Source organism: Trypanosoma brucei, chromosome 8 (genome assembly GCF_000002445.2).
Source record: "Trypanosoma brucei brucei TREU927 chromosome 8, complete sequence".
Lineage (NCBI taxonomy): Eukaryota > Euglenozoa > Kinetoplastea > Trypanosomatida > Trypanosomatidae > Trypanosoma > Trypanosoma brucei.
Genome location: NC_007281.1, coordinates 515502 through 538935, shown reverse-complemented (window position 1 = coordinate 538935; position 23434 = coordinate 515502). Strand labels below are relative to the sequence as shown.

At 49.4% G+C, this 23434-nt stretch overlaps 3 protein-coding genes and 22 non-coding genes across 25 annotated transcripts, besides 6 other annotated features; all 25 read right to left on the bottom strand.

Moving 5' to 3' along the window:
- Window positions 1-23434: part of a sequence feature (sequence corresponds to BAC RPCI93-29O9) that runs on past both edges of the window.
- Tb927.8.1610 (major surface protease gp63, putative) lies at window positions 130-1875 on the bottom strand (the record flags this gene model as incomplete). Its single annotated transcript, XM_841902.1, has 1 exon — window positions 130-1875. One exon carries the CDS (start codon window positions 1873-1875, stop codon window positions 130-132), a length of 1746 nt encoding a protein of 581 aa, XP_846995.1.
- Tb927.8.1624 lies at window positions 1975-2057 on the bottom strand. Its single transcript, XR_002990095.1, has one exon. It is a non-coding gene; the product is annotated as a C/D snoRNA, TB8C1C1 (small nucleolar RNA).
- Tb927.8.1623 lies at window positions 2085-2162 on the bottom strand. The gene has a single exon (XR_002990094.1). It is a non-coding gene; the product is annotated as a C/D snoRNA, TB8C1C4 (small nucleolar RNA).
- Window positions 2305-2422, bottom strand: Tb927.8.1622. The gene has a single exon (XR_002990093.1). It is a non-coding gene; the product is annotated as a C/D snoRNA, TB8C1C3 (small nucleolar RNA).
- Window positions 2458-2531, bottom strand: Tb927.8.1621. Its single transcript, XR_002990092.1, has one exon. It is a non-coding gene; the product is annotated as a C/D snoRNA, TB8C1C2 (small nucleolar RNA).
- Tb927.8.1619 lies at window positions 2624-2706 on the bottom strand. Its single transcript, XR_002990091.1, has one exon. It is a non-coding gene; the product is annotated as a C/D snoRNA, TB8C1C1 (small nucleolar RNA).
- Tb927.8.1618 lies at window positions 2734-2811 on the bottom strand. The gene has a single exon (XR_002990090.1). It is a non-coding gene; the product is annotated as a C/D snoRNA, TB8C1C4 (small nucleolar RNA).
- Tb927.8.1617 lies at window positions 2954-3071 on the bottom strand. Its single transcript, XR_002990089.1, has one exon. It is a non-coding gene; the product is annotated as a C/D snoRNA, TB8C1C3 (small nucleolar RNA).
- Window positions 3107-3180, bottom strand: Tb927.8.1616. Its single transcript, XR_002990088.1, has one exon. It is a non-coding gene; the product is annotated as a C/D snoRNA, TB8C1C2 (small nucleolar RNA).
- Window positions 3273-3355, bottom strand: Tb927.8.1615. The gene has a single exon (XR_002990087.1). It is a non-coding gene; the product is annotated as a C/D snoRNA, TB8C1C1 (small nucleolar RNA).
- On the bottom strand, window positions 3383-3460 carry Tb927.8.1614. Its single transcript, XR_002990086.1, has one exon. It is a non-coding gene; the product is annotated as a C/D snoRNA, TB8C1C4 (small nucleolar RNA).
- Tb927.8.1613 lies at window positions 3603-3720 on the bottom strand. The gene has a single exon (XR_002990085.1). It is a non-coding gene; the product is annotated as a C/D snoRNA, TB8C1C3 (small nucleolar RNA).
- On the bottom strand, window positions 3756-3829 carry Tb927.8.1612. The gene has a single exon (XR_002990084.1). It is a non-coding gene; the product is annotated as a C/D snoRNA, TB8C1C2 (small nucleolar RNA).
- On the bottom strand, window positions 3922-4004 carry Tb927.8.1611. Its single transcript, XR_002990083.1, has one exon. It is a non-coding gene; the product is annotated as a C/D snoRNA, TB8C1C1 (small nucleolar RNA).
- Window positions 4032-4109, bottom strand: Tb927.8.1609. Its single transcript, XR_002990082.1, has one exon. It is a non-coding gene; the product is annotated as a C/D snoRNA, TB8C1C4 (small nucleolar RNA).
- Window positions 4252-4369, bottom strand: Tb927.8.1608. The gene has a single exon (XR_002990081.1). It is a non-coding gene; the product is annotated as a C/D snoRNA, TB8C1C3 (small nucleolar RNA).
- On the bottom strand, window positions 4405-4478 carry Tb927.8.1607. Its single transcript, XR_002990080.1, has one exon. It is a non-coding gene; the product is annotated as a C/D snoRNA, TB8C1C2 (small nucleolar RNA).
- Tb927.8.1606 lies at window positions 4571-4653 on the bottom strand. The gene has a single exon (XR_002990079.1). It is a non-coding gene; the product is annotated as a C/D snoRNA, TB8C1C1 (small nucleolar RNA).
- Window positions 4681-4758, bottom strand: Tb927.8.1605. Its single transcript, XR_002990078.1, has one exon. It is a non-coding gene; the product is annotated as a C/D snoRNA, TB8C1C4 (small nucleolar RNA).
- Window positions 4901-5018, bottom strand: Tb927.8.1604. Its single transcript, XR_002990077.1, has one exon. It is a non-coding gene; the product is annotated as a C/D snoRNA, TB8C1C3 (small nucleolar RNA).
- Tb927.8.1603 lies at window positions 5054-5127 on the bottom strand. The gene has a single exon (XR_002990076.1). It is a non-coding gene; the product is annotated as a C/D snoRNA, TB8C1C2 (small nucleolar RNA).
- Window positions 5220-5302, bottom strand: Tb927.8.1602. Its single transcript, XR_002990075.1, has one exon. It is a non-coding gene; the product is annotated as a C/D snoRNA, TB8C1C1 (small nucleolar RNA).
- On the bottom strand, window positions 5330-5407 carry Tb927.8.1601. Its single transcript, XR_002990074.1, has one exon. It is a non-coding gene; the product is annotated as a C/D snoRNA, TB8C1C4 (small nucleolar RNA).
- On the bottom strand, window positions 5771-7525 carry Tb927.8.1600 (lysyl-tRNA synthetase, putative; the record flags this gene model as incomplete). The annotated part of the gene is made up of 1 exon (XM_841901.1): window positions 5771-7525. The coding sequence occupies one exon, from the start codon at window positions 7523-7525 to the stop codon at window positions 5771-5773; it is 1755 nt and encodes a 584-aa protein (XP_846994.1).
- Window positions 8362-8400: a microsatellite.
- On the bottom strand, window positions 9205-22119 carry Tb927.8.1590 (ubiquitin-protein ligase, putative; the record flags this gene model as incomplete). Its single annotated transcript, XM_841900.1, has 1 exon — window positions 9205-22119. One exon carries the CDS (start codon window positions 22117-22119, stop codon window positions 9205-9207), a length of 12915 nt encoding a protein of 4304 aa, XP_846993.1.
- Window positions 14120-14205: a microsatellite.
- Window positions 14229-14311: a microsatellite.
- Window positions 22931-22961: a microsatellite.
- Window positions 23185-23220: a microsatellite.

Sequence of the window (23434 nt, the reverse complement as noted above, 5' to 3'; positions counted from 1 at the left end):
ACCTTGCAAAGTGGTAATGGAAAATACTCGTATAAAAGGAAAACCTGCGTATCGCATGTAGTAACCATTTCTGACGCAACATCCAAGGACAGTAACGGATGCTTAACCCCACACCTATAGTCACGCCATTTAACAGGCAGCATAAACTATAGCGAATAGGGTGAGAAGCAGCGATTGCGGCACTGAAGAACGGTAGCTGGCTGAAGAAGGGCGTACAACCACTGTTGCTTTGATACAAACCTCACTGTAAGTCGGGCAAACAATGACGCCATCCGTGAATGTTGTAGTCGGTTTGATGTGACTGCCTTCTGGGCACGGATGCCATGCATCATCCCCAAGATAACGAATGCTTACTTCACCACCATCACACCGCACATCCGCACAAACATCGCCAATGACGCCCTGACTGTCACGGAGTCCCTCGGCCTTCAGACACATTGACGACGGTCCTATCAAACTTCCACGCATGAATTTCGTTTCGCCGTCGGCACAAGGCGTGTTGGAGAACGCGTCAATGGACGGGCAGTAGTCCATCAAGAGATGGGAGGGGGCACCACGTGAAGGATCAGAAAAGTAATGGTATTGCGGTGGAAGTGGATTTTCATGCTTAATTACATTACACCTTCCAAGACCATCTCGCTCCGAGTTACAAACCAGCTTGCTCACGGTTTCGTTGCAGAACATATCCGGGTGCGCTGTCACACCGTTCACCAAACAGCTTTCGTTGAGTAGCTCACAACCAGAGTTGTTTCCCCAACCCATAGGTTCTTCGCTCCCCCAGGCACCACGGTAATATCCCAGATCCTCAAACGCCGCCATCGTTAGCGCTGTGTATCGACCAGGTGAAGAAATACCAGACATGATCTCATCCTTCGCATTGCGCCGCTCCCAGTGTGATAATGCGGTGCCACTACCACCTTCGTCCTCCAGTTCCATTCCAGGGGCATCGGGACAATTGTAGTGTTCGCGGGCCTTCTGCAGTGTCCTGGGTGACGAAATGAGTGTCACATCAACCTTTCCACGAACACCGGGAATTCTTTGCACCATACCGGCATCGTTCATCGCTTCGAAATCGAACCCAAGGGCGTGGGCAATCTCATGAGCAGCTGTGCGAATGCTGGTCTCCGACAGGCTAATGGAACCGGGGCCAAGGTTAGTTACGCCAGCCACAGCACGCCCATCGTCAAGAGTTATGCAACCCGTAGCCCAGGCAGCCACACCCTCCGGCGTTGGACCCGCTGCAGCATACATTACCATATCAGCGTCAGGTACGCCCTCTGAGAAATGACTTGACGGTACTTTGAACTCAGAGCACACCGAACCATCAAATGGAGGAAAGACAAGGGGTTCAGTTATAGGGTCGACGAGTAACCTATCCATATGCATCTGGACAGCTGAAGGAAGAAGCTTCGTGACGGCAATATCTCTCTTAGCGGCTGTCAAAATGTCTTCTTGTGAACATGTCGCTGTTTCTCCGAAAAACGTTGGTCGTTCCTGCCCTGCAGACGTGCAATATCGCGACCGGTCCTTCATGTCTTCTGCGAAAACAACAATACGGATGTGCTGCCACTCAGGGTCAACGGAACCTGTCCTGTCATACTTTACATTCTCCATGCCTGCTTTAGTCCTTCGCAGCGCCAAAACCCGTGGACGTCCAGCTTTCGCCGCAATTTCATCGAACATGCAGCGGCCACCTGACTTCGCGAGACACAAGGAACAGCACCATACCAACATCAGCAGTATGGCGAGTTTCAATGCGCCATGCATCGGGATTACACACGCCGGTAGCATCATCAACCGCTTCCTTTTGACACATGGGAGGAACAAGGGGAAGAGAGAAAACAATAATGTTACATCAGTTATTGTATTGAACATCACCGTGGAGTCGCCGAGCAATCGAGCATAGAGTTTCAAGAAATAGAAAGAGGAGCCAAAAAATGTATGCTTACAGGAGTGATTGCAAATGCAGGTATGTTGTCAGTGAGGAAGCAAAATGTATGTGATCATCAAAGATAGCACTCTGACGAGTTGTTCATAGTCGTATATACATCACACACAGAGCTTAAAGCAAGGGTACTGTAGAGACCTCAGCCTTGGTAATAGGTTCGTAGGCAAATTTTGTCAGATAAGTTCCGTGGAGAGTTGCCACAATCATCAAGGGACCCAACAGTCTCACAAGGGTTCAAAGGAACATAAACATCTGCGAGCCTCACTGTTGCAGAGGGAAGAACAAGGAAAAAAGAAGGTTAATTGAACAGAGAGATAGCACGTATTCGCTGCAGAAAGAGGGTGGTATAATTTACTGCATCAGTAACAGAATAGAATGGATTATAGTAATATCAAAGTTTGTCATGTCACCGCCACTGGGATTCATTCCCTGAGCTCGACAAGAGATTCCCTTTCTTTGCTGCTCATCATGTGTAGTCAAAGATCATGTTGTGCCTCATCGACGAAACTCGCTCAGAACAAGAAGTGTCCGCAGTATTCCACTAGGTCTCATTACATCAGTTATTGTATTGAACATCACCGTGGAGTCGCCGAGCAATCGAGCATAGAGTTTCAAGAAATAGAAAGAGGAGCCAAAAAATGTATGTTTACAGGAGTGATTGCAAATGCAGGTATGTTGTCAGTGAGGAAGCAAAATGTATGTGATCATCAAAGATAGCACTCTGACGAGTTGTTCATAGTCGTATATACATCACACACAGAGCTTAAAGCAAGGGTACTGTAGAGACCTCAGCCTTGGTAATAGGTTCGTAGGCAAATTTTGTCAGATAAGTTCCGTGGAGAGTTGCCACAATCATCAAGGGACCCAACAGTCTCACAAGGGTTCAAAGGAACATAAACATCTGCGAGCCTCACTGTTGCAGAGGGAAGAGCAAGGAAAAAAGAAGGTTAATTGAACAGAGAGATAGCACGTATTCGCTGCAGAAAGAGGGTGGTATAATTTACCGCATCAGTAACAGAATAGAATGGATTATAGTAATATCAAAGTTTGTCATGTCACCGCCACTGGGATTCATTCCCTGAGCTCGACAAGAGATTCCCTTTCTTTGCTGCTCATCATGTGTAGTCAAAGATCATGTTGTGCCTCATCGACGAAACTCGCTCAGAACAAGAAGTGTCCGCAGTATTCCACTAGGTCTCATTACATCAGTTATTGTATTGAACATCACCGTGGAGTCGCCGAGCAATCGAGCATAGAGTTTCAAGAAATAGAAAGAGGAGCCAAAAAATGTATGTTTACAGGAGTGATTGCAAATGCAGGTATGTTGTCAGTGAGGAAGCAAAATGTATGTGATCATCAAAGATAGCACTCTGACGAGTTGTTCATAGTCGTATATACATCACACACAGAGCTTAAAGCAAGGGTACTGTAGAGACCTCAGCCTTGGTAATAGGTTCGTAGGCAAATTTTGTCAGATAAGTTCCGTGGAGAGTTGCCACAATCATCAAGGGACCCAACAGTCTCACAAGGGTTCAAAGGAACATAAACATCTGCGAGCCTCACTGTTGCAGAGGGAAGAGCAAGGAAAAAAGAAGGTTAATTGAACAGAGAGATAGCACGTATTCGCTGCAGAAAGAGGGTGGTATAATTTACTGCATCAGTAACAGAATAGAATGGATTATAGTAATATCAAAGTTTGTCATGTCACCGCCACTGGGATTCATTCCCTGAGCTCGACAAGAGATTCCCTTTCTTTGCTGCTCATCATGTGTAGTCAAAGATCATGTTGTGCCTCATCGACGAAACTCGCTCAGAACAAGAAGTGTCCGCAGTATTCCACTAGGTCTCATTACATCAGTTATTGTATTGAACATCACCGTGGAGTCGCCGAGCAATCGAGCATAGAGTTTCAAGAAATAGAAAGAGGAGCCAAAAAATGTATGTTTACAGGAGTGATTGCAAATGCAGGTATGTTGTCAGTGAGGAAGCAAAATGTATGTGATCATCAAAGATAGCACTCTGACGAGTTGTTCATAGTCGTATATACATCACACACAGAGCTTAAAGCAAGGGTACTGTAGAGACCTCAGCCTTGGTAATAGGTTCGTAGGCAAATTTTGTCAGATAAGTTCCGTGGAGAGTTGCCACAATCATCAAGGGACCCAACAGTCTCACAAGGGTTCAAAGGAACATAAACATCTGCGAGCCTCACTGTTGCAGAGGGAAGAGCAAGGAAAAAAGAAGGTTAATTGAACAGAGAGATAGCACGTATTCGCTGCAGAAAGAGGGTGGTATAATTTACCGCATCAGTAACAGAATAGAATGGATTATAGTAATATCAAAGTTTGTCATGTCACCGCCACTGGGATTCATTCCCTGAGCTCGACAAGAGATTCCCTTTCTTTGCTGCTCATCATGTGTAGTCAAAGATCATGTTGTGCCTCATCGACGAAACTCGCTCAGAACAAGAAGTGTCCGCAGTATTCCACTAGGTCTCATTACATCAGTTATTGTATTGAACATCACCGTGGAGTCGCCGAGCAATCGAGCATAGAGTTTCAAGAAATAGAAAGAGGAGCCAAAAAATGTATGTTTACAGGAGTGATTGCAAATGCAGGTATGTTGTCAGTGAGGAAGCAAAATGTATGTGATCATCAAAGATAGCACTCTGACGAGTTGTTCATAGTCGTATATACATCACACACAGAGCTTAAAGCAAGGGTACTGTAGAGACCTCAGCCTTGGTAATAGGTTCGTAGGCAAATTTTGTCAGATAAGTTCCGTGGAGAGTTGCCACAATCATCAAGGGACCCAACAGTCTCACAAGGGTTCAAAGGAACATAAACATCTGCGAGCCTCACTGTTGCAGAGGGAAGAGCAAGGAAAAAAGAAGGTTAATTGAACAGAGAGATAGCACGTATTCGCTGCAGAAAGAGGGTGGTATAATTTACTGCATCAGTAACAGAATAGAATGGATTATAGTAATATCAAAGTTTGTCATGTCACCGCCACTGGGATTCATTCCCTGAGCTCGACAAGAGATTCCCTTTCTTTGCTGCTCATCATGTGTAGTCAAAGATCATGTTGTGCCTCATCGACGAAACTCGCTCAGAACAAGAAGTGTCCGCAGTATTCCACTAGGTCTCATTACATCAGTTATTGTATTGAACATCACCGTGGAGTCGCCGAGCAATCGAGCATAGAGTTTCAAGAAATAGAAAGAGGAGCCAAAAAATGTATGTTTACAGGAGTGATTGCAAATGCAGGTATGTTGTCAGTGAGGAAGCAAAATGTATGTGATCATCAAAGATAGCACTCTGACGAGTTGTTCATAGTCGTATATACATCACACACAGAGCTTAAAGCAAGGGTACTGTAGAGACCTCAGCCTTGGTAATAGGTTCGTAGGCAAATTTTGTCAGATAAGTTCCGTGGAGAGTTGCCACAATCATCAAGGGACCCAACAGTCTCACAAGGGTTCAAAGGAACATAAACATCTGCGAGCCTCACTGTTGCAGAGGGAAGAGCAAGGAAAAAAGAAGGTTAATTGAACAGAGAGATAGCACGTATTCGCTGCAGAAAGAGAGTGGTATAATTTACTGCATCAGTAACCGAATAGAATTGACATTATGTTAACACTGCTCCTGAAATGTGTAATTTATTACGCCATCCGAATTCTGTTTTTTTTTTAAATCATGCTGTGTTGTTTTTCGTAGGGATTAATGCTTTTTCATTTGTGATCCTCCGTTCTGTCTTACCTTTTTTTTTCCTTTGCATGTTGCTCAGCTGCCTATTTGTCTCGCGTGTAGTGCCTGAGACCCTTCAAAGAAGTGGCACCCCTTGTCCATTCAACATTGTTCCTGGTGGGAATGTGGCAGAGGATGTCCCTTCAGGTTTCATAGCTGGAAATAGAAGGACTTCCTTGATGTTGTTTTGGCTTGTGAGATACATGACGAGTCGATCAATACCCAAACCCCAACCACCAGTGGGAGGCAACGCGTATTCCAATGCTTGTACATAACCCTCATCAATATCCATTGCCTCGTCATCACCCTTCTCGCGGTCACGCAGTTGCCTTTCAAACTCCTCTCGCTGCACGAGGGGACTGTTTAACTCCGTATATGAATTGCAGATCTCTTTTTTGTTAATAAACAGCTCGAAGCGCTCGCTGAGCCGAAGGTCTTTACGGTGCCACTTTGCCAACGGAGACATTATACGCGGGTGGTCGCACAGAAATGTCGGGTCGTGGCACTGTGGCTCAAGATAGTGGGAGACAAGCGCATCTAGTAGGCGTGTCGTTGTGAAGGGGGGATTGCACTCAACCTGGTTCTTCTTGCAAATGTCCAGAAAGAAACTGTTTGCCTCAGAGGAATAGAAATCAGCAGGGAATTTAAGTCCTAGTATCTCCTCCAACTTCGGAACAATGTGCAGGCGTTTGAAGGGCCTGTTGAAGTTAAAAGTTACCTCAGGTAACTGACGGCCCTCTGAATCCCTCGGGGAGTACTTCACAATAGGAGATCCGTAAAGATGCATGACCATACCGTAAAGTAACTCCTCAGTGGTCTCCATCCAATCATTGTAGTCTGCGTACGCCCAATAACTCTCCACACTCGTGAACTCCGGATTATGCGTGAGATCGATACCTTCGTTGCGGAACTGTTTGCCGATCTCATATACACGATCCAAGCCACCAACAACAAGTTTTTTTAGGTACAACTCCGGTGCAATTCGCAGGTACATTGTCTGGTTGAGCTCATTGTGGTGTGTGATAAAAGGCCGCGCAGCAGCACCACCGGCGATCTGGTTCAACATGGGCGTTTCCACCTCTAGGAAGTCCTTCTGGTCAAAGAAACTGCGGATGTAGCTTATGATCTTGGAGCGGAGGATAAAAGTCTTCGCGTTTTCTCGATTCACAATCAGGTCGAGGTATCGCTGACGGAAGCGCTGTTCGACTGAGCTCAGCCCGTAATGCTCATCTGGCAACATGTGAAAACATGTGGAGAGCAGCGTGATTTCGTAGGCACTCATGGAGAACTCCCCCGTGTTTGAAAACGATGGCACACCTCGCACACCAATGATATCGCCACGCTTGATCTTGCTGTGAATGTCCGCAAAACCATCATTAACGTAGTCACTCGCCATGGATATAACCTGCAGTACCTCCCCATCACCCTGAAGAGCCAAAAAATGCAGTTTGGAGCTCGAGCTTCTCTTCACGACGATACGTCCGGCAATCGTCACGACCTTATCGAGGCGTTGACCCTTTTCCTGCAACATTGGCTTGAAACACTCTCGGAAGGCGGGTAAGGTGTAGTCTCGGTGGAACTTATGAGGGTAGGCGGCACCGAGAGGGCCCATTTCTTTCACCATTGCGAGACGTGTATCGTAGTAACTGATCTCCGGGGCCTTCTCCGCTTTCTTTTCCTTCTTTTCTTGAGGAAGTTGCTTTCGAAGTTCAGTCATTTTAGCCACAAGGGATTTGCACGCCTCACTAGAGGCGCCCTGTTCCTTTTTAACCGCAGAGATCTGCGACGCGAGCGCATCGATTTGAGCTCGGAGCTCCTCCACAGCCGACATCGTCTCTTGCGCGCGTATATTCTCTTGTTTTTTTTTTCCTTTTCCTACTGTACAAAGGTAGAACCGTGGTTTGTGAATGGCAACGTTGCCAATAGTAAAGAAGACCACCACTATCAGTAGCAACGGTGAGGGTAAAAAAAAAAGAGAGGTTGGCGCCAATGAGTAAAATTGCAAGGTACGAACCTCAACTTCAGGTCTCAAAAAAAAAAAAAATACACAAATCCACATATGACAGAAACTAACTCCCCCTCTACCGAAGTGTTTAATTTCCTCCAAAACTCACATCGCTACCGTATGACCGCTATGTGTTAATGAATAGATAATGGAAGAGCTGCACGGGAGCCACTCCAACGCACAAGCAGCCAAACATATACACATACGTATACGCATCTCCCCAACAAATAAACCGGCTGCAACATTTATCTTAACCTACAACCAAGGGAATTTTTAGAAAAACTAACTTATCCAATCTTCCCTCTCCTCTCTTTTCCTGCCACATATGAGATACTGATAATAGCTGGACGTGTGGCGAAACAGAGGAGGCAGAAGCAGTGGCTTGCATGAATGAGGAAAAAAAAAAGAAGAAAGAAGAAAAAAAGAGTAGCATTTGATAGTCAACAAAAAAAAAAAGTGAAACAGAAACTGTCCAATACACAAACAAGCGTATTTTCCACTATAATTTTTGCGTGTACCAACAGCAGCAACACCGACAGACGTTTCAAGGTGTAATTACTTGTGCATTCGAATGCAAATTTATTTAGGAGGGAAAGAATTGGGTATCGAGGTCGGGGGGTTAAGGCCAGTCAATCCGCAAATAAATGAAAGATAAAAGGCCGATATACAAATATATAAATATATATATATATATATATATAGATGTGGATTATTCTTTCTTTTTGAGGGAGAGCAGTAGAATGAAAGATGCAAAGAAGCACAAGAGAAATGTGTATGTTAAAAGACATACTTTTTACATAATTTTTTTCCTTAAAAACAAAACAAAGCAAAAAAGGAAGAGCATCTTTTTTTTTTGCTTTTTGCTTTTCTTCCTTACACACACGTCCGGCCATACCACTACATCCACTCGGTCCTTTCATTTGCATCTCCTTTATAACACACACACACACACATGGCTGTAATACGCCGCAGCCCTTTCTTTCTCTATCTCTCTCTCTCTTTAATTCTTTTAAAAATTAAAATATTCCTAAGACAAAGGACACACTCACTCTCATTTCTTTACTTACACTAAGATTACTTTAAAAAGAAAAATTGCATTTTCTCTTGAACTTGTCAACGCGTATTTAAAACAGACATACACCAATATTACGCATCTACTTTGTGTGCTCGCCACACTTTCCTCCGCTCACCCATCCCTCAACAACAACAAAAACAAAAAAACTCTCCTCCCTCACGTCTTTCATTGTCAAATTAATCACGCTTTATTTTCCACAGTCCAACACACCCACATCATATATATCCCTTACTTGTGTTGTTTATTATTCCGTATGTCTTCTTGCAGCCGCTGACTTTTGAGACAATTTTTTAAAAAAAGGAGTGAAGGGAGTTTCCGGTGTCGTTCCCTTCACTTTGCTTAATCTCACTTTGGCTCTTTCTTTCTTTTCTTCCTTCAATTCTTACACAATCAACGAATTTCTTTTTCCTTTTTCCTTCCCTTTCTTACGCTACGTCATGGTGAAGCCCCGACTCCCAAGTGTGATGGCAACCATTAACTTTTTGCGTAGTTCCTCACAACTGCTGTACTCCGGTAGCGCAATTTTGTTGAAACACGTGTGGGCCTGTGGAAGCAGTTCCGCACTGTCCGCCCACCGGGAGACGGTAAAGCGCTGAGGCGAACCATTCGATGACTCCAAATTGCTGAAGCCGCCGTGTGGCACCCTCGAGGCGCCCGTCGCAAACTGCAGGAGATTTGCCCGGTCTTCTTTGCTCATCGCCGCTACCACTTCCCAGAACCAGCGGATCTGCAGCGATGTGGAGGTGTAGCCATCATATGTGGTGTTGAGACGAAGGTCCTCAACATCGATATCTGGCATGCCGCAAATCACAAGCTCCAGTTCCTGCGCTGAAAAGTTTCGAATCTCCTTCCGGGGAATGACAGCATAGAATCCTTTGAGAAACTCCTGCAACTGCTCTTCAATCTGTCGTGTCATGCAGAACTCGCAACGTAGGCGAACATACTGTGATTTGTTTGCATTTGTCACCGCCACCTGCGAGCCGTTGGGAATAAGTTCAACCTCCTCAGTCACACCGAACTTTTCGCAACTCACGGTGAAGAAGAGACCAAGATCACTGACATCATTCACCAACAGCCACTTGAGATTTTCGTACAGCTCGGGATCCACGCTCTTGAGGTCACCGAATGTGGGTTGTATGCCAATCATGTGGCGGTATACAGCCCGTGTAAAATGGACATCAATGGCCACGCGGTGCGCCACAGCCATACCAACGACAATTCCAGCGAAACGGAAGTACTGCAGGTGAAGAGGATTCACACCGGAGAGGGGATTCGGCTGGTAAGTCATCCCCTCGCGTGAATGAATAAAGAGGGCGTAGTTATCATTTACCATCTCCTCCGCGATCAATTGGAACCACTCCCGCGTGAGACCACCCGCGTCAGCCCCCTCCTCTCCACTGAAGCGAACACTGATTGATCCATGGAAATTATTCAATTTGGAAAGTTGCGCGAAACTATCACGGAGGCACTGGCCACGGTTGATGCTCAGACTAATTCGAGGGCCCTGTGAAGCGTAGCTGATCTGGCGATGAAAGTCATTCAAACGTATATTGAAGTCAACAAACCCAGGCTCCGACCTAAGAAACTTGAAGCCTCCTTCAAGAACCTTTGGGTCATATTGGATGAGCGCATTGATAGTTAACTTGTTGCGCTCTACAAACTGCCTTACGACGCGAGGCATCATTGGGCGCTCATCACCCGAACCGTCGCTGTCGGTACTTCCAACATCTGGGCCTTCGTGAGGGGGAGGATCCCGGTGTTGCCGCTGCTCGCTATTGGCCAACTTTGCTGCAGCGTCCGCGGCATCCGAAACTGTCGACGAGGCATGTGTTGAATCCAACATGAAGCGTTCTGTGTCGGTTTTCTCCAAACTCAAACTACTCACACTCTCTGAGGCGGTACTCGCAGACGAATCCCTACGGGGCTCCGCCATGTGAAACTGACAGAAGGTGCTGAGCAGAAGAAGCACAGCCTGGGGCAGCAGAACAGAGGAACGGTTTTGTATGTGTTGAAGGATGAAGGCTACTTCCGCCAAGTACATTTGCACGGCATGCCACATCAATGATACTTCACGTGGCTCTGGACGGTGGGACTCGGCGTATGGGTGGAATAAAGCGAGTAACTTATTCGAGGTTGAGTTTAGACACATGTAGGACAACGCGACACTTGCCTCCTGAGCTGTCCATTGTTGACTCTCCGTTCCACCACTGTTCCCATCCTCATTAGAAGTAGCACTTAAGAAAAACGACTGGAATACCTTGTGTGGAAAAGCAGCCCGTAATGCGTTAACGCACTCATGTATTTCCACCGTAATACTATTTGCAAGGTCAATGATGACGCGCTCAACCATCGCGATGGCGGCGCTAGTGTTGGCTGCAGCGACGCCCTTGTCACGGTGTGCACTTTCCTTGATACCACGGCGAAAGAACTCCATCACCTCCTGCGCCATATCATCTGTACAGTTCGGGTGACGCAGCAGCTGCAACGCGGCCTCCATTGTCCCCTTCGACGACACAAGAGAATAGCCCCAATGCCGCCCTCGTACCCTCTCTTCTTCTACCGTCAACGACACGAAACTGCAGGCTGGGCAAATATCAAATCGGCACATCTCGCAGTGGAAAGCAACAGTTTCGGTGTGGAATGTTGTGTTGCACCTGTTGCAAATGTAGCCACTATCAACATAGGGGTAGCGGTGCAAATTCTGCCACCGCAGAGGATGTGGGTGACGTAAATGGAAAATTACGTTGTCACCCTGAGACTCGAGGTCCACATCACGCGGAGCACGTCGCGACACGGGTGCGATCTCTTCCAATCGTTGGAGCTGCTGGTTAAGCCGACACAATACACGTGTGAATGCAGCCTCCACACGGGGCAGAGGAACACGGAGCACGAGCTCAACAAGCTTCTTAAATAAGCGAGAACCAGTGGTCTCTTCTTGCGCAGTAATTGGTGACTCAGCCGAACTTTGAGTAACCTTCATGTACACAGAATCGGGGAGGGTTGTAACGCTCAGACCAGCAGCACGGCAGCGCTCAATCAACTGACCAATCACAAGCAATGTCCGCAGTGCGACACGACCACAGTCACGGATTACATCCACAGAAGCACCAACAGCACGACCAACCCCACTGGTGGAAGTAACTAGCGAAGCTGTAGGCAGTGCGTTGCGGCCCGAGTCGGTGACACCATGAGGGCCAGTTTGGGATGATTCCGAACCAACGGATTCATGCGATAGCGAATACGACGTTGAAGGTATTCTTTCTAGAACTGTGTCCACAAGAAAAAGCATCGCCTCCGCCGCTGTCTCCGGTTTTCTACAAGCAGTCACTAGCAGTTGCACCAATTGGGAGCCAACATAGAGGTCGGTTGACGATGAAGTTGGACGGTCGAGTGGCGAATAGGAAGCTTTGCTGAGCCATATGAGTTCTACAAGCTGTTTCAGAATTGCACTGGGTATCGCGGGGACGGCATTCTCCACACCCGCTGCACCATTCTGTCGGTTCGGTGGCGGGGTCACTCTCTCGTCACGCACAACACGGCTTTGTTGTGCACGGATACACGACACAAGATGCGCCTCCGTAATGAAGGCGAAACCTCGTGACGAGTACCCTCGCCTGTTGACGTTATCATCATCACTGCTCTCGTCACGAATACGGCTGTTTTGCCTGCGGCCCAAATTCCTGGGGTGATGGTTTCCACTCATGTTACTGGTGAACCAGGAAAGTGAATTGTCACGGTGTTGATGGTACGCCACTGGACCCAGTCCCCGAATGCGACGCAAAACGGGGGGTATGCGGGGTAATGTGAGTGTGGACAGAGCATCAGTCCCAAATACTGAGACAGCGGCATTAGCCCCTTCTGCATCCGCAGGGCGCCGCCCTCGAATCACTGTTAACGCTCCCTCGCGTCGCCGTAGCTGACGTGGTACCGAGGCGTCCCCTTCACTCACAGCCTCCACAGCTCGAGATTGGCGGGCCCTGTTGGCCTCTCGGAGGAGCTCAGGGTATTCCTCAAGATCTCCGAGGTCACATGTTGCCAATATCTCCTGGCGCAACTCCGTATCGACAGTGGCCAGTAAATCTAACAGCACACTCCGGCTTGGGGTTTCATTCCCAGCACTGCTAGGCACGTCACCGGTAACTTGCCGCCACCGCTGCTCCACCTCAGCCGCCTCCCGTTGCACATCAGCCGGTAATTGTGTGAAGAACGCGGCAAAGATCCGTGTCTGATGTCCCTCCAATTCCCGTGTTTCACTACCGAGCAGCACATTCATGTGGTCGAATAACAACTCCCGACGTAGCGTCTCTGGAAGCTCCAACAAGAAGTGCGGCCGAATCACATTAAACCACGGTTGTTCCTCCATCGGTGGTTCTGCGATAGCGGTTGGTGGGGCAGTTAACGCCGACCCCGCGCTCGCAACCACAGAACTGGTAACGCCAGCATCCGAGGCAATATGAGTTTCGGCAGGGTCTGCCTGAGGGGCAACGCTTTGACCGCCAAAGTCCAGCAAAGCGAGACCCGCCCCCACATCATCGGTGGCAGAACCGGGGGAAGCAAGTATACGAGTAGCACCACTCGATTCGCTGTTGGAGAATCCTTGAGTCGCGGTTTCCCCCGGTACGTGTGCCACATTTGCCTCTGCCATCGTAGCAATGTCAGTGCCCGTGCGGTCGTTCACCTGTTGCTGTAGCTGGCCTTCACCATGACCAGGTTCATATAACAGCGGTTGGGTATCACCATTGCCTCCAATTAAAGTAATATCGTCACCTCCAGCATTCCACGCAGCGGTTTCATCACCGTTTCTGGGTTCACCCGCCGCCTCTGGTGCCGGTGGTGTCACCTCAGGGTCCGGAGGAGCCTCACTTGTTTCACGCAAAACTTGCCTCACCGGGTGAAGAGCTTGAGCACTCTCCCATTGTTCTCTCACCTCCATGTTCACAATTGAACATATGTTCACAAGCCGGGACGTACTGCTATGACGACTACTTCCATAAAGAGTGTGAAACATATGGTCTGCACCTTCCAAACGACCATGAGCAAAGACGCTCCAAAAGTCAGCAGGATCAGGAACAGCACTGGGGAGCGACCACCCTTCGCCATGCGGGTGAAGATCCTCAAGGCGTATCCTTTGGTCCCTGCGGACCGAGCTAAAATCCCATGCCTCTATTGAGGCTGGTCGCCCATCCATACGTGGTTCGTTACCCACTGTGAAGGAGTCGAAGGGGATTTGTGGCCCAGTACCCCCCAGAAGGCCACCTGGTGGATAGCGGTTGTGAAGAGAAAACGAAACGGAGCCCCGCTCCATCTCATCATCATAATACTCGCTGTCGAAGTTAAGAAGCTCTTCATCGTCATCATCATCGTCATCATCATCGTCATCATCATCGTCGTCGTCGTCGTCATCATCATCATCATCATCGTCGTCGTCATCTGTGTCATTGAGATCGAAATCCGCACCCTCCACATCGTCGTCATCGCCACCATCACTGTGAGGCCCGCCATCATCATTACCACCCATGTCATCGTCATCGACACCACTCATATCAAACCCACTCTCGCTACGCGCCCCCCGCGCGATGTTCCCTTCACCCCCCTCATTGTGGCCGCTATTGTCATCGCCATCACCGGAACCTCTCGGAGTAAACCCACCTCCAATTCTCCCCACTACCAGATGGATCGCTTGCTGCCCGGGTGAAACTCCGCCGATATCCCCATCCCCCGTCACATCACTTTCATCCTCATCGTGAGTGCTGTCAGAAATATTGCGACTTTCAAATGATACAATATCCTGGGTAGGTCGCAGCAGTTCGCCAAGACCCAATAAAAACCCGCTGAAGGTCCCCTCCTCAAGCGACCGCCGACGTCTGTTGTTTGAATCACTTGCCTCCCGTCGTGAGTCATTTCCATTAACAAGTGCGTTGAGGTAAAAAGAGTCATCAACACTGCCTGACTGCAAAAACTGCTGCCGATGGGGTTGCTGCATACCGGTTGGTAGGGGGCTCATGCCCGCCTCGCCCAGGGTCCGTCCCTCCTCCCTTCCAGTATCTGGTGGAGGGGTCTGTGAATCCTCTTCATCCTCCTCTGCACCGCTCTGCTGCTGCTGCCGTCTCTGTCGGTGCCGCATTAGTCCCAGATGGGCATCCGACAGTTCTGCGCCCTGCAAGCCAGTCATTGTCCCCCTGCTCACGCTGCTGCCAGCTGTAACACCATGGCCGGCAGCCGGTGAAACCTTCCCGTTGCTCCGTCCGGCGCACTTGCTGTGGGCCAGAAGCAGGCGCCGGATGACGAGGATCAGTGTGGCCGCATCTTTCTCTGTTGAATAACACTTCTGCTCAACCATCCGATACAATAAGTCAAGTGCGCCACGCTGCCACAGCTCTTCGCACAGGCGCCAAACTAGCGAACTGGAGGTCACCACGAGCAGCAGCCGAAGCGCATGCAGCAAGCTACAGGCCATGGTACGCGGCGAAGGCCTACTTGACGCACGGTGCACAAGTTCCATTTCTTCATTTCGGGTAACAAGACAGTTACCCCCGCTGTTCTCCGAAGAAAGCGCCGTAAGTGTTACATCAAGTGCCTGGAGGAGAATATGCGCCATACGCGATGGTGCCTTCTGCGCAACATTAGAAAGAAACGGCTCGAGGCACTCCAATTGCCGCTCGTCCATAAATAGGAGCACGGCAAGGAACGGGGTAAGTGGCCGAGGCGTCGCCTCATGCAATAAAAAGCTGTCACCAAACTCCTGTTTCTGGTTTAGCGTGGGTTCATCCTCCTCAGCCTTCTGGTCCAGAAAGGCACCCCGCATGCTCTCCGGAACTGGAACGTTTACGCAATAAGTCGTTACAATAGATGCCACCGCAGGGAGAGTGGTGATGTTGTTCAGCACTGCTGCAACAAAACTTGGTGGCAGCTGCTTTTGTGCAAGACGGCGCAGAAGTGTGTCCAACACATACTCCACAGTGGTGCGTTGAGGCGACGGGGCACTTCCCATTGCATGGATGCGTGGGGGCTTACGCGGAGCTAGTAATACGGCACTCCTGGTGTCTCCCTTGGGGTTCCCCTCCGCAGAAACAATGTGCACAATGCAAGCGCTATTAAACACGGTACAAAAAGCCTTTGGATGCTTATCAACAACAGTGCGAAGGCACGTAACAAATTCATCCATAGGCACCGAGTGGCGGTACACATCTCCGCCAACACGGGGAGCGATGGCCTTTCGCCCGGCACCAAGCACGCTACTCGCGTACATGTCGCGGACATCTGTCTCCTTTAACAACACCGTGACACCAGCGCGAATACAATTTTGAACCGCGCTGACCATGGCTGAGTACACCACCCACTCGGTGTGGTCCGACTGGTCAACGAGGGCTTTAAGCACATGCACACAAACCGAGGTGGGTATCATATCCTCCCTCAGCAACCGGGAAACAGCCCGCATAACAAAGCCCTTCTTCGATGTTTCGTTAAGTTTGTATATGTGAGACAGTAGTGTGGTATCACCCGCGTCCAACAACTGGGCCAACAACGCCACAGCAATGCATATTATGGGTGTTTCCAATACGTTCGTTTCACCGCTCACTTTGGCGGCACGGCGAGCAACGTGACGTGGGGTACAGAGGGTGTCGCTTCTCGTATCCTCCGTATTCAGTGACTCCCACTTCTCAGCTTCGTTTGTTTCATCATCATCGGCAAGATAATCTAGAACAAGCACTGCGCACTCAGACAGCATAGACTTTGGAAGTGACGACGTGCCTCCAACGACGGATGACAGTTTGAGCTTCACATCAACACACTTTTTCGTGACAGAAGAAACTCCAGATACTGCATCGTCCTGGTGAGTGGCAGTCTCATCCCCATCGTTTCTTGCATTTTCAGCAGGGTTTTGCCCTGGTGCCTCAGTGCCCCGCATGTTGCGACCAGTGGCGCGCCGTGATGTCGCACCGGTTACGGCGTCCGACGTCACCGTTTCTAGTTCACTAGGTGGGGCTTGAGGAGAAACATCCCCTTTGTAACCAAACTCTTCAAGCACCTTTGCTATTTGTCGCGTCACCTTTGACGACCTCGCAGATCCTCGTCTCATGTGCGAGCCGGACTTATCGCCAACGTGGGGATGAGGACAAAGGTGCCCCATCCAACAGAAGCTGGTGGAATTACCGCGGTAATGCGGACAGGCCCCGGTTCCCTTCTCCGTCAGCGCGCCTACTGAACACGACGACAGGAAACAGAAGAGTTGGCCTAGCATAGAGTTTCGAAGAGACCACTTTTCCTTTCTCTTGGAAGCATCCTCGTTCTGCTCATTTTCAATCCGCCTGACTTCTTTCACAATGCAATCCAATATGGCGTACGGAAGCTGAGTTCGTGTGACAAGTGCCTCGCGTTGAGCTGTGGTCTCATCCTGCGACAAAACGACGGCTAGAAATTCCAAAAGAGTATAGTTGCGAACAGGGTCCTCAAGAACAAGGCGAATTATTCTTTCTATCAGTAAAATACCCTTTTTTGGCTGGTCATCATCACCTGCACCCGAGTTAGCGGAAACTGGCGAACTGTACGTGTGGTAAATCCAGCACAACTTGCTGCAGAGCCGACGTATGAGCACCCACATTTTCCCTACAGATTTGTCATTAGCGTGCATGGTGGCTGCAACCTCAAGAACCCAGCAGGGGGCGTACTCCGCCAACGAGACAGGTCCAAACCCCCTCCACTCCTCCGTGTCGCGAGGGAACCCCGTTGCCGAGACTTCAGGGGTTCTTGGAGCGACAGGGGTGTCTGACCTCGACGTCCTATTTCGAAGGGAAAGTTGCACTAGCCGCTCCGATCGCAGTGACACAGATGGCAGCACCTCACCAAACAGATCGGCGAAGTCGCCAGCCACACGAATCCTCACCATGCTGTCCTCCTCACTGCGATTGGGATGATGGGAATCGGGACGCGGTGGGGAGCCTAGAGTGAGCGGCGATCGGTCATCCCCCACCGCTTCCACATCCACTTCACTTTCACAAGCGCTGATCGAAGGAGATATCACAGTGGCACCCCGCTTAAAAACTTCACTACCCAGATCCACCAGATGCGCAAGCGCTCCAAGTATCATCGCCGGACTCAGCTCGAGCCCACGCGACCGCCAGGTAATGAGTGCAAAGTAAAGCAACCTCGGTTGCCACGGAAATCGCTGGAGACCACGGTCGGGAGGTAGCTTCAGCAGTGCCTCGAGGATGCCAGTCAAGTATCCAACAACTGTCTTCAGTTTTTCTGCATCTAATGGTGGTCCTGCGGTGGCACCCGAGTTCGCAGTCGTGTCGCTCGTGGCAACCGCACTCCCCCTTTCAGCCACGCCGCCGACACCACAGAAGTTACAAGGATTATTCACCAACGCAGAAGATGTCGACGACAACGGTCCCGTTAACAACTGGCTATTCTGCACTGGCAAAAGACACTCCGTAATTCGCCAGAGGTTTCCTATAATATTATGAAGAAACGCTACCAAACCACTGTTCCCACTAATGTACTTCCAACCAACGGAAAGCGCCGCCTCCGCGGCTTGCAAACGCATTTCCGCCTCCCGCAAGGGCGCAAGATCCACAGCCTCAAGTGCCGCAAAGTGATGCATTTGTTCCCACTGCATTTTCTGAGGTGGACACCCGGCTTCACTGGTATCGCCCTCCTCCTTTATGTCCTCCTCCTCTTTGCGCACCCTTGCAGCAGCCGTCACAGATTTTGCCACTTTCTGAAGCAGCTCCCGCACTCCACCAAGGATGTACGATGGGGCGACTAACATAATGTGACCCGAGCCAGATGTATGAGGATTTAGCGGCACCCCACTCCCGTGATAATGTGTATGGAAAGTTGGTAGAGAGTGCCGGTGCCGTGTCTGCGACGAAGTGAGAAGCCTGGACACATCATTGCGGAATCGCTCCACAGCACTGGACGAACCACTAACGGCATTCGGGCCTGTTTCCGTATTCCCCCTTTCTGCATCAGCAGACGTCGTATCAACGTGCCTGACACCGAAGGCATCGTTACCGGCGTTGGCTCCATCAACAACAGCAGCAAAAAAGTTTAGGGGGGTGTTGGCAGGCGACCGATCTGACGGAGGTAAAGCCATGGACAAAGCGCTACTCAGCAAGTTGTTCGCTAGTGCGGACAACTCGAAATCCGAGCTCCACATTGAATGGGCGTCCATCAAACCAATAACCTGGTCTCCAACCGTTGGGGAAGCAGCTACCGGGGTAAGCGCAGGGACCGCAGACCCTGCAGACTCTTCTTGTGTCCTCTGTGTGCCGGTCGCCATCTCAAGTGCAATGAACGCGTCAAAAATAACGTTGGCCAGATCGCGACGAAAGTGGTTTGTGCCATTTGCAGACGACGAGCCGTGAGAAGTCTTTCGAAAGAACAGGAAAAACAAGGACCACAGTGCTCCTGCCTGCTCCTCCGTCAAAACACCATTGTTCCCCCCTTGCAGAGCGTCCTTTACAATATCAGATGCAAACTGGATTACCTCACGTGTAAGCGATTCGAACATCATGCACTGAACGTCGAAGAGATTAGAAGTCAACACATTGCCATTGCTGAGCAAGGATACGGGACTAGCAAAGGGGACTGTCGACGAAAGCTTCAGAAGAGTGCCTAAAGAACCTGCTACCACCTTACCGCAATTCTTAAACTTGTCAAGCAAGGCATCAGCTGCTTCACTGGCTTGATCTGCACGTTGGCTGCGCCCGCGGCGACCTGAACCACGTTGCGCGAGTTGCTTGTACTCGAGGTCACTGAAACATGCAAGTATGTTCCACATAGACAGGCCAACATCCCTTAGTGGTGGTCCCTTCTGTTTAGCCTCCTCAATAAGAGACTTCAGGGTCTCTTCCACGGACTCGAAAAAGTAGTCCTGCAGCGGCGGAAGGGTGCGTATGAGCACGAGCAGGTCCACACCAGCGGCAGCAGCTAGTCTTGTGAATACACGCTGGGGCTCCACCCTCTCCACACAAAGCACAGCGAGAGTAGAAGGAGACGACGGAACCGACAGCGGAGATGACACTTCCGGAAAATACGGGACAGTAAGACTCCATACGAAACGCCGCATGATCATCCGATTGACTAGGCTCGCGTGCGTGCTATTGTGCACAGCGAAGGCTTGTAGCATACTGCATATGCACACTATTGGCACTGCTTGCTCATAGTAAGCAGAGTACTCGGCAAGTGTAATCGGTGCTACCTTATTTCCTTTCACACTCGTAGCAAGCGGTGGTTGGCCCTCTCCCGCTTGCTGAACCGCTACTCCTTCCTCTGAATTCGCCTCACCTCTAGGGCAATTGTACCTCTCGAGAATATCCGTACTCTCCCCAATCTTCAGTAGTGTGTCTAACACGCCACGCTGTTGCAGTGCAGGAACAACATCCCGTACGTTGTGATGAATGCACGCAGAAAAGAAGCGGAATGCGGCGACCAATAGCACGGGATGTCCGCCGGGGTAGAAAATCTTTTTACAAATATGATGACACAACTCATAGCCGTCTTCCTCTGCAGGAGACAGCAAAAACACTATAGGGTTCACGGATTCATGTGTAGAAAGTGTCGCCAGTTGCTCTAGCACAGTGAAACACCAGTGAAGCACACCTGCCGCCTTATACGACCAGCCGTATCGAATTCCTTCTGTCCCATTGTCTGCACTAGCGTTTTCCCCATATTCTTGTTTCTCATCCATGTACGTTCTCATCACTGTTACTATAGCAGGCACAAGACCCGAGTTCAGTGCAACTGACGTGTTTGTGTTCTCCCGCGTGAGCGCCAGGGAGTACATGAGCTGAATAGGGCTGTAGTGCGGGTAATGCCGCAACACGTCGGTCAGCTGAGCGACCATCACAGGCAACATCGTGGCATATGACGAGTTGGGGTGCGGAAAAACCGCCAAGTGTGTACTGTGATACTGCACTAAGAGTCCGTACTGCCAGTCGCGCGCAAGGCAACGGTGGCTCCGCTGCTGAAACTTGCGGTGCCCGGGCACGACTCGGTTCACTGTTTCGAATGGGTTACGCGACGTGTAGTTTAAAACAATACTCCCCATTGCACCACCACTATTTTCTGCCCTATGCCACCCACGCACAATGTCAGCTACTATCCCAACAAGAGCAGCCACCGTCGGGGCGCTGCCCACGCCACTAGTACTGCTAATACCACCGTAGCACGCATCACTCTCCTCCCCATCGTCATCATGTTCCGCAAGGTCTAAAATGTCACCAAACATGCGCTCTACCTTCCACAAGCTACGAAAGAAATCGCATGATGGTCCAGCCAACAGTTCCTCACAGTCAGCTGGCGATAACAACTGCATACAGAGCAACCGACAACGGCACCACCAAAGCAGACGCTCCGGATTGCCTGCAGCGCTCGCCATGCTCTGTAAAACACACCGCCCAATGTGCAGCGAGTCGGACATGCACTTCCCTCCACCACCGGAAGACTGGGCAGCACTGCGGTCGGGGACAATCTGAAGTGGGTCCCTAACCAAACCAGGCAGCTGCAAGAGTGCTATGTCAGCCGCTTCCTCGGCATCATCCTCTTCAGTAGAAATTGCATTTACTTGTTCCTCCTCGTTCGGAGCAGCTAAGCGGCGTTGTCTGCGACGACGGGCACGGAGACAGCACTTTACAACATCTTCAAATGTGGGGGACGAACCCCACCCATGGGCAAGTGTGCGGAGTACCATGGCACTATCAAGCGACCTCTCGGCCTGGTTTGACTGCGCGAGGTTTATGAGGAGACCCAGGTAAATTATAGATGGGTCACGGCAAAGCATAACACGAGCGGTACATGTAATGACAGGAGTGTCTGGTCCCCGGATCACACAGTATGGTGAACACACCACGACCGCGAGTAACAACACAGCCCGTAGGTCTCTACAAACTTCAATGCTTGAAGCCTCATCGTCACACTTCCCGGGCAGGACTTGATCCAAACTTGATGTCCCCTCCGTTGTCTCTTCATTCGCTGCACGAACAGCGCTACACGAAGCAGCGGGGGCATTGTCCACTCCATCAGCTGCACTACTAACTCTCTGCAAAATGTCCTTCATGCATGTACTCCACCACTCCCCAGCAACTGTCTTAATAATATCCCCAAACCTCTTGTTGTAAGAGCCCCTTACATCACGAAAAAACTCCTCGTCGTTCAGTATTTCATGGAACACCTGTGGTGTTAGCCGGCAGTCAACCAAACACTCGTGCAGACGCCCCACATAACGTTGAAGCACGGGGGGAAGAAGTTGTAACTGCTGAGTAACATGATACTCATTTCCTTGAAATGTCATACCCCCTTGGTTGCGAAAAGAACCGGCACGCCCTCGTACTGCCAACATTCAAGTCTCTCTTCTGCTTCCAATGGTAAATAATAAATAATGGAAAAAACTATTTGGTCTTTACTTTTACTTTCCAACGGAATTGAACCCCTCCCCTGCGGTATTTAATGCCACAATGTCGTCACGCCCCTTTCCTACAGTCCAATGACTTGGTCTCTTCAACTTTCCACTCGAAGCTTCGGCTTCCAGTGTTGATCACCAGCCTTTTGTACCCGTCCCCCGAGTTTTTTGTCTCGCCCTTATCTTCCTCTTTCGTTTTCGGTTGTGCCGACCGCTTTGAACCTTGTGAAGCCTCTTTTTTTGAGAGGGGGAAAAAAGGAAAAGAAAAACCTTCCCCCTCTTCTGCTTTCAACCTGCTTTTGTTCCTGTTCTCCCGCAGTTCACCTATGCGTGCTGACCTTTCCCTTTCTTCTGATGTGCTTAATAAACCTCTTTTTACACACTCCCTCTTGTTGCACCCACTTGTGCTCCTCTCTTCTCTCACTTCCACTGACCTCTTTATTTCTTTCTTCCTTGATTGGTATTTATATTTGTCCTTTTTTTCTTTTGCTTTTTTCCCCCACCTACACCTTCGGGTTTTGTTTCACCTCCTTCTCTTCCTTTCTCTTTTCTTCCTTCTAGGTCTCGTAACCTTTCTTCCTCACTTCTTCCCACCGTACTTTCTTTTTTCTCCTTTTTGTAAAGGGGGAAAAAAAATACTCTGGACCCCCCCCCTCCTCCTGAGCACTACGCTGCTGCTGCACAATGCGCACAAACCTTCACGCACCCACACTGCTACTCTGCCACAGCAAACAGGAATGGGGGAAAAAAAAAGAAAAGAGGGAAGGAAGGAAGGAAGGAAGATGTACACAAATAAGTAAACATATATGCATACAGATAAACGTGTCCATATGGAAATGGAAAAATGCAGAAAACAAGAGATGAAGGAAGAGTTGAAACTTTACAGTCAAGTTTACACCGCGCCCACCACATTCGAGTGGTGTAAGGAAAGACATCGAGGTCACCAACAAAGGCAATTCAAAATTGTTCATCTCGGAAGCGATAGTGGCCAATGATAACCGAAGGAACAACAATAACAACAACAGCAATAACAATAACAACGCCTCAATAAACTTCAAAATCAAGAAATAATTAGAAGCTATTTAACAGGGAAAACTAATACAAAACGCACCAACCGCGTGGCACTTCGTCCTCTAATATGTGCAGCAGATATCGTCCATTTGCGCTTTTTTTTATGTTGCTGTTGTTTTCTTTTCCCCCTGCGTTTTTTTCCTTTGCCTCATCCATCCTAACAACTCTCTTACCCCTCAATTTT